The sequence below is a fragment of the Oreochromis niloticus genome, linkage group LG9 (assembly GCF_001858045.2).
Source record: "Oreochromis niloticus isolate F11D_XX linkage group LG9, O_niloticus_UMD_NMBU, whole genome shotgun sequence".
Lineage (NCBI taxonomy): Eukaryota > Metazoa > Chordata > Actinopteri > Cichliformes > Cichlidae > Oreochromis > Oreochromis niloticus.
Window position 1 is genome coordinate 13,651,894 of NC_031974.2, and position 9,166 is coordinate 13,661,059.

At 38.9% G+C, this 9,166-nt stretch overlaps 1 protein-coding gene across 2 annotated transcripts in view; it reads left to right on the plus strand.

The window, feature by feature from the left end:
* LOC100708403 (cadherin-7) overlaps nucleotides 1-7,667 on the plus strand; it is a 162,950-nt gene extending 155,283 nt beyond the window's left edge. For both annotated transcript variants that reach the window (XM_019363039.2, XM_003439147.5), the window contains exon 12: nucleotides 5,773-7,667. In XM_019363039.2, the coding sequence (XP_019218584.1) occupies nucleotides 5,773-6,287 (515 nt within the window). In that variant the 3' untranslated portion in view covers nucleotides 6,288-7,667. The remainder of the gene's footprint in view (nucleotides 1-5,772) is intronic.
* Nucleotides 7,668-9,166: the final 1,499 nt, after the last annotated feature.

Genomic DNA, 9,166 nt, shown 5'->3' on the forward strand with positions numbered 1-9,166 from the left:
TTCTTTAAATCACCATGTCTACTCATCTGTCTCTTATTTTAGTCCGTGTCCCCTGTGCAAGTCTTCCGTCTGTGTCTCTATTTATGTGTCTGCATTCACACAGCAGATGATTTCTTTCTCAGATACGATCTTTCAGCTCGACTGTGCACATTGTGACCTGAAAATGGCCGCGTTGGCTTTGACTGTTAAAATTGTGAAATGTTGTTTGCTATCATTACAACGCTCTGTGACATGCAAAAAAAGAAAAAAAGAAAAGAAAAAGAAGAAAAGGAAATTAGCCCTTTATTCAGCCGAGCAAGTCAATTAACTTCAAATTTGTCTTCGTTATGCTTGGCAAAAGCTGAAAAGACCTCTTGTAAGGGTTTGGAGAAAAAGTGGCAACAGCTTGGAGGATACAGAGGACGCAAATAAATACATAAATGTTGATAAAACAGTAAATAAGCGCAGGCGCATAATCGGGACAGATGCACAGTTAACAGTGTGACAGATAATATCAGCAACAGCACAGGCGACATAAAAGCCATTTGAAGCGTTCAGCAAACACATCGCAGCTCTGATAAATAATAAAATGTGGCCAGTCAAATGGAGGTTTTGTATTCGATGATTGTGATAGTTTCCCTGCTCTTTATCAAGTTGTGCAGAATCTATTTGCTTCTACAGACAATGTCATCCCCAGAAGAGAGCGACATCTGTTATGTTTCTGAAGCGGTATGACACCTCGTTGGTTTGACACTGTTATTTTCTGTCCCTTTCCTTTCTTGTCTGTTCTTTGTTCTTGTAATTAGAAATCATAGGTCTGTCACTATTAAATATCACCTTCAGAAACCCAATCAGGTGCTATTTTGAAAATCGCTTAATTGTGTCAGTCGTTTGCCAATCATCTGCTTCTGCAGTGCGAGGCTGTGTTTTTTTGTTGTTGCTTTTGAGTTTTGGTTGGAGACAACAAAACAGATCACTTCAGAACTTTACTTTGGGGCTCATCTCTGATTTTAAATTATTAAAAATATCCAACTTTAAGGTCACGGTGAGTGAAGCTGTGTGCGGATGGCATTTAAGTCAAATCCTTCAGACTTGATTTGCTCTCTGTTTTGCAAAACTATGTATAGACACTGGAATTATTTATTTATTTTTACCAAGTCAGATCCAAACCTACCTCAGTCTCATTGCAACAACCCACACACTAACAGTCAAATGCTGTTTTAATCCCAGTCTACATGTGCAAGGGTATTTTGTAGCACAGAGCTTTTTCTATGTGTTCTGGCCTTCCACGCATAAAGGCCATCTCAGTTCACTGAAGATGAAAGTTTTTGTCTTGCGTGTGCCTTTATCTCCTTTTTTGACATCAGACTGTGCATGATGATATAGTTTGTATGCTTCTGATTAAAGAACATTTCTATATGGTTTGGGTTTTATCACCACCTGTTGCTCTTAACAGTGTTTGGCATCATTTCTTGCATTTTCATGTTGATGGGGGTATTTTTCAGGACAGTGGATGCGTTACAAAATACCAAAAATCCCCATTTTACAAAAAGAAATCAATAGTAATATCAAACAGCAATTCTTTTTCAGGCGTTGCTGTGCTTTTTGGCATAAAATAAAAAAGAAGAGGCTCACTGACTCAGAATCATTAAAATATTAGAGGTGCAAAGTTGCACATTGAAAGTGCACTTTGACTAGAGACTTTACAATGATTCGATACCAAATTGGCAATAATCTCATGAATGTTAAGACAGTGACTCATCCATGGGTCCTGGGTCCTGCTTAGGTCTTGGGTCCACTGATTGCTGTTTGGTCTCTGGATCATAGCCATAAAGGAACTTTCAGCGACCAGCCTAGACATGATTGGAATATGTTGCTATCTCATCACTTAAGAAAGCTGATGCTGGTGATTTCTCATGCCTACATAGGAGCTTGACTGAGATTTAGTTGGGTCACATGTTTTAATATGATGTTCTTTAGTTTATCCAATTCATCTTTGAAAAGAAAAATGTTTAATAACTTTTAATAAGAACCCAGCCTGTGGCAACACGCCATTATGATGCCAGGAGTTTGAATGCAGGAATCCATTTTTAATATTACTGAGAATCAATTCCTGTTTTGACTTTGCTGCTGTTCTCGTGTTTTTGATTCTGGTGGTGTTCTCACCATGTCTGGATCAGTACTCCGGCTTCCTCCCACAGTCCAAAGACGTGCGTGGGGTTAGGTTAATTGGAGATTCTAAACTGGCCGTAGGCGTGAATTTGAGTTTGAATGGTTGTCTGTCTCTCTATGTTGGCCCTGCGATAGACTGGTGACCTGTCCAGGGTGTACCCAGCCTCTCATCCAATACCAGCTTGGATGGATGGATGGATGGATGGATGGATGGATGGATGGATGGATGGATGGATGGATGGATGGATGGTGTTTGTGGGATTCCTCAGTGTTTCCCAGTCTGTTCCATGTAGTCTTCTTGTCTTATTAGTTGTCTTTTGGTTATTTTCTTTTTTACTTTGAAGGGTTGCTTTCTTTTGTATTACTCCCTGCCTCTTTCTTCCTCCCTCCTAACTACCATTACCTGTGTCCACCAGTGTTCTGCCTTCTGTGTGTATTTATAGTCCCGTATTTCATTTTTCTGTTATGTTCCCTCATTTGTACTCCATATGTTATCCTGATGGTCTTCATGCTTCTTGTGGCTATTCTGGATTGGTTGGCTGTGTGGACTTAATCACTTCAGTAGAGCCTCTGTCCATCCAAACCTTGACATAGTGTACTGCCCAGTCTGGCAGAGGGTTTTAAGTGGCTTTATAGAAACGACTGATACTAAACAAAAATGATATGCTAACTAACTATACTAACTAGAGTGAGAAAAAAATAAACAAATAAAAAAAAAACTTTGCTGATGTTCACTACATATGATCTATGTAGATGTAGCTTGGAGAGATGTACCAGCTCAGTATGTTTCTAAATCCTGATTTAGTGCATGCAAGTGAAAAAAGCACACAAAGGAGGTCAGAAAAGTAGAAAGTGCTAAAAGTTGTCAGAAAATTGTCTTCATGTTGGACATCAATACTCATAGTAAGAGTAATAAAATGGGTCTTCAGAGCGCTTAATAATTTAAAAGCGGTGCTTTTTCTTTTCTTTTTCTCTTTTTTTTAAATATGAATGGCATTAACAATTGTCTGTGTACCATTAATTAGTATTTAAACATTAAGCTTCCACTCATGTCAGACAGCCTCACAGCTGCTGATTAATACCTCTCATAAATTACATTTCAACGAAGAGACATAGATTGTGTGTGGGTGACAAAATGAGTAAATAATCAGTCCCGGCTTCACCAGAATCACAGCGCATAGAAAAATACTCTAATGAGAAAGTGATGCCTGCTGGAAAGAAAAGGGCAGCACCGAAAACTCACCTTGTTTGCGATCGATTGTGCGGGGTAGATCATTTAAGCAATTCAATTACAGCAAAAGCCTTTGTAGTACTAAATTGATCTCCTTTTCGTCTATTTGTGATTTAGTATACATCTTCAGTACATGTGCTATGAAGAGCGGGGCTCCTGTCATTTCACGGTTGTGTTTGTTAAACTGCCTAGGCTGGAAATCATCTCTTACAAGACCCCTGGTACCTGACACAGACTGACTATTTGTATGCCCGACCATCCACCTGCTCATCCTTTGGGTTGTGATTGGATGTTGGCCCGTTTCCAGTCTGTGATGCATCGTGGCTGCCTTCTAGGCATTAAAACCTAAAGAGCTTTGCTGGAAAGCACTGAGAATATTCTATTTCAATGTGCCACTTTGTAATTCACTTTGGAGAAGCCTTGCTGATTTGAATAGAATTTAGAACGACTCGAGTTGCTTAAAATCTTCCACAGAAATGTTTGGCATTCTTTCCCAAAGTGCTGAAAAGTATCATGGATATTGGTAGCATTGTTTGAGTGAAGGAACTAGTCCAAATATTTCACAAAATCTAGTGTATATGCTACTACATAGTGCTTTTGTTATAGGGTACACGCAGTCACCAAAAAGCCCACAGAGAGCTGTCCATTCATCTCCTGCAGTGTTTCCATGTGACACTTTCCTGCCTTCCATCTCTTCCATTTGCTCCCTTATTAGAGGGTGTGAAGTGGTGTTTGAATTTGGATCCAGGGCCTCTTTCTGTGTTGCCTGCAGTAGCTTGATGCCGAGAAGGAAAAGAAATATGGGCCCACGGAACGATATTTCACTGGCACCAGCCTGACATTGATGGATAGAGGATCATTAGACATTTGCCAGTTTGCTTGGGCGTAGAGTTATTTTCAGCAATAATGTATGGGAGAGGGAACAGGGGCTGGAGGAGGGCTTCTGGCAAGATCTCAGAGGACCAAGGATTTCAGTTTGGTGGAGTTTTGTACAAGTCTTGAAGCAAAACGTAGGAGGTGGAAAACACAGAGGAACGAAATACAGCATATTACATAACAGTTTTAGCTTTGTAACTAATAGAATTTGCAAAGCACTACTATTGAATTGATAGGGCGGCGGTTTCCAAGCTATTTTATCAGACATGCTCCGACAAGCCCTGAATGAATCAATACCCAGTCACTGAGGAAACACATCACCCACCAAATGTGTGCATTTTTCATCTATTGACTGAGTTTATAGGCAGCATGGTGGTTAGCACCGTCTCATCACAGCAAGTAGCTTCCAGGTTTGAATCCACTACATGGGCCTGCTAAGGGTAATCTGGATTCCCCTCAGAGTCTAAAGACATGCAGGAGAAGTTAATTGGTGGCTCTAAATTGGTCATGGGTGTGAATGTGAGTGATGGGCTATCAACCTGTCCAGGTCGTACCCCAACTTTCAGCCCATGACAGCTGCAATAGGCTCCGGTCCCCATTGACTTTGACTTGAGTAAGCGAACAAAACGGATAGTAAATATTACGCAATACAGTTGTTGGTCTGAAAGTTGAGTATGTGATGAAGTTTGCATTTGTGCTCTATTTGAACAGTTACCCATTATGTGTAACATGTTCATACATCATTTTTGGACACCTTGATTGTTTGTCAGTTTCCATCCATTGTTACTTTACCCAGCAGCTGTTTACCCATTCAGTTAATGTCAGCTAAATATCAGATTTAGCTAACTACTTGAAACATTTATTAATTACTTTAATCACCCATTTGGAACCTTTATTAATAACTTTTAAGAGCATTTTCAGTCAGTTACTTTAGTTAACTATTTAGCTGCATTGCTTTTAGCTTATCACTGGAACAGTTTGATATTTACTAAACTTATTTTCAATTACTTTTAGTGAACAATTTCAATCATCTATTTAAGCTAACTGCTATGTTTCCACGCTTGAACGACCATCTAAATAATTTTCACTCTCAGGACCTTTTTCAGCCATTTAGTTCAGTTGCTATAAAGAAGTGTTTTGCTTTGTTTTGCTTTGGTTTTGTTTCATTTACTTTTAGCATGTATTTAAATTACCTCAGACAATTTATATCTGCGTAGATTCTCATGATCTCGTGTCTCATGTCTAGTCATGATTGTCTTGAGCACTTCAGTCGAATGCAATCTGATTCAAGCGCTTACAGTAAGATGACAATTTGTATCTCTTACTTGTTTGCCAACACACTCAATTTCATCATGCCTCTCTGCAAGCTTCCCACTTATTCTATGTTATGAACTCTTAAGGTACAAGTACTCTTAGCTGGAAATTACTTTTTTCATCTCTTCTTGCATCTTTTCAGCTGACTGGAAAGGAAAGAATGTCACTTATTATTGACTGATTTCTGCTTTTCTTCGCAGTCATGGTTCTACTAATTGTGACTATGCGTCGGAGAAGAAAAGAACCTCTGATTCTGGAAGAGGAAAGAGATATCAGAGAAAACATCGTCCGTTACGACGATGAGGGAGGGGGCGAGGAGGACACAGAGGCCTTCGACATGGTGACCCTGCGTAACCTCAATGTCATCAGAGACCCCAACGTACGACGAGACGTCACACCAGATACCCCTACTTTCTTTCATTACCCCTCAGCTTCTCGCCCATCCTATAAATCCCTACCAGACAATGTGGTGTTTCGAGAGTTTATTTGGGAGCGACTGAAGGATGCCGACGTGGACCCATCAGCTCCCCCGTACGACTCTCTGCAGACATATGCTTTTGAAGGTAGCGGCTCTGTAGCTGAGTCGCTAAGCTCACTGGAGTCACTAAGTACAGACTCAGATCAGAACTATGACTATCTCAGCAACTGGGGACCACGCTTCAAAAAGCTGGCCGACCTGTACGGCAACAGCGATAGCACCACTGTCTTGTCATAGCCACTAAATGTGTTTCTTAACATTAGTGGGACTCTAAAAAATAATAGTAATTTATTGTCAGAGAAAATGATTTTGTCTGCCTTAGTGCATTGGAGGAAAAGATTCAAAGACAACACAAGAGACTGAAAGAAAAACACTTTGACTTCAAAGGTTTTTTTGGTTTGTTTACCTCCCTGTATGGATTTTGAAAAGCGTGCCATGGTGAGTTTTGACACGGACTTCAAAAGTGGCTTGACTGAGGAGGAAACCTTGTGTGCAAAAGACATTAAAGGTTTCAGATTTTGGGCTTGGGTCCAACCACTGACTGCAGAATGCATACATGTTGGAGCATTTTTACGGGGAGGCACCTGTCCTTTCATTCCTGTGATGGGCACCGGCCCAGCACTCTTGCTTTGAAGCATTCCTTTGCTATCTTTGTGCTAAAAAAACATAAAAATTTCTCATGAAAGGCTGTGTCTCTAGCGGCTAATCAGTAGTCACTTGACTGTTCATATGAAATTTGACAGTTTATATGGGGTTTTTTTTCTTCTCCTTCTTCTATCTTTGGGACTGGGGAGCAGGGTGATGAGGGGCTGTTTTTCATAAACACTGAAATCCGGAGCCACATTATTCACGGACTCAGAAATATCCTTCAACACTATATGAAGTGCAACTGCACACATATAATAAAGTATAAACAAGTATTTGATGTGCTAAGGAAATGATGTGAAGACATAAGTTGTGCAAATCATAAAAAGAATGACATGCTCGTCATTTTGATGTCTCCACTGGGTGAAACAGGAAAACATCATTTCTCTTCTTCTCCTAACAATACATTTTGCAGAAGTTGCAATGTAGTGTTTGTCTCAGTCTGTTTTTTCTTCAGCCTTTCTATTGCCAAGTCAAATGTATAATTTCTGAGGTATAATCTGTCAGGATTTAGTTGTTTTGCTTTTGTACAAGGCAGGTTGGGTCTGGGAATGTTTGCTACACCAGAAACTGTCACTGATGGATCTGTCCTCGCTGTGCTTGATTGCAAATTCACACCACCTAGACTCTAAAAAAGAAAAAAAAATGTTTCTGAAGTGACAGTCCTAACCTGGGTGAAGTTGCAGTTTGTAAGTAAATGACTTTTGCTTCTGTAGTTTGCAGATTCCAGCATATATTGTCTTTCAGAAATGAAGTAAATAATGTCAGTGGTTTGAATATTGATGGTGAAAGGACACACTGTATGATAATCATTTTGTGCCAATTTTCTTTTCCAGCTTAAACAAATTATGTTACAACTAGGTGTCCACATGTACACTGATATGTATTCTTATTTATTTTGAAGAGGCAGAACTGTCCAAATGATGTTTTTATCTTTTGCTGAAAATAAAATTGACATTCAGTTCCTTAAAAGATCGAAGCACTTTCTTTCAGTCCTTCTGAACATGTGTACAAATATATAGACTCTGGGTTAAAAAAAGAAAACTAAAATCCAAAAGAGCATCTAATTAATGACTAAAAAATCTTGACTTTATTCTCTACGCATTTGGGGATCTCAAGTAACTGGGGAGAAGAAGGAGGAAGAAAGAGAAAAGAGAACTTTATTTTTTCATACATTTTTTGATGTGCCTTTAAGTAGTTGAAAGGCCTTGTAGTGACAAAGCATTCACACTCCACGGAGGCTTGTGTGATGATTGCAAGGTTCATGTTTGGCCATTTGAGCACTATTTTTGTAAATTAGCAAAGCTTGAACAGTAAAGTAAAAGGACGATTCGTTATAGGTGGAATAGGATAAATGGCAAAATAACAATGTGCACATACTTTCTGTTTTCATAGGATCCCCAAAACTCTTTCAAATGCATAATTTTGGCATTAAAACTTCATGTATACATGCATACATATAGCAAAAATCACGGTCTACAGTTGTCAAGCATTGTGGCCAATTTTTTTGAGGACAGCAAGATGTGAGGATGTTATTTACGAAGCAATTCACAGTAATTGGTGAAATCTGAGACAAGCTTGTTCATTACTTTTCATCCTACATTTTGTTTTTTGGGGGGGGCAATTAAATACCACTCCGTGAGGTTTATTTATCAAAAGATTTTGCAAAGATCGGGGTTTGGTTTAAAGTACAGCTGGTGCATGTTTTATAGTTATTGAAACTGCAATATTATAAGGACATTTTACCAGTGTAACACCACCAAGTCATTTTTCAGACATCAACGGTAATAGGTACTTACCATACAAATTCAGTCTTTATAAGTGACCATTTGAGTATATATTTTAATTTTTTGACTTGATTTTTACCACACCCTGTGAATTTTATTAGTGGAAAGTGTCCCCCTTTCACTTTCAATACCATAGGTGTCTGAACACTAAAAATATAAGGCAAACAGATATACATATTATATATTTCATGGCATTTAATTCCACTTTTGTCATTTCCTTTAAAAGATATATTTGCCAGCTGTGTTTATAGCCTGCACCTTAGAGATGTTAGTCAAAATGTAGACAACTAGCATCTCTTTCCATTTAATGCACTCGGAGGTTCATGAATACAATTGACAGTATAATTTCCAATGATGCAAGAGATTGCAATGAAATTGTTATGCATCTTTGGTTGGTAAATATGCCATCTCCTTACAGGTATTGACATACTTTCTAAAGCTTTGAACCTGGCAAAAACAGAACATGTAAGATTTTTCAAGTGTTAGTCGGGAGTAACCAAGGTCACCATGTGTGCTCATTGTCATGCAGTTCACGCAAACCTACAGGCGAAGATGTGGATAGTATTCTTCTTCACATATTTATGGGTTCTAATGCACGATAGCTTCTTGGATACCATATTTAAAAGCTCCCAAAAATCACTTTTGAGAGCTACACATAGCCCACCAAAAGGATGGAGCTAAAAC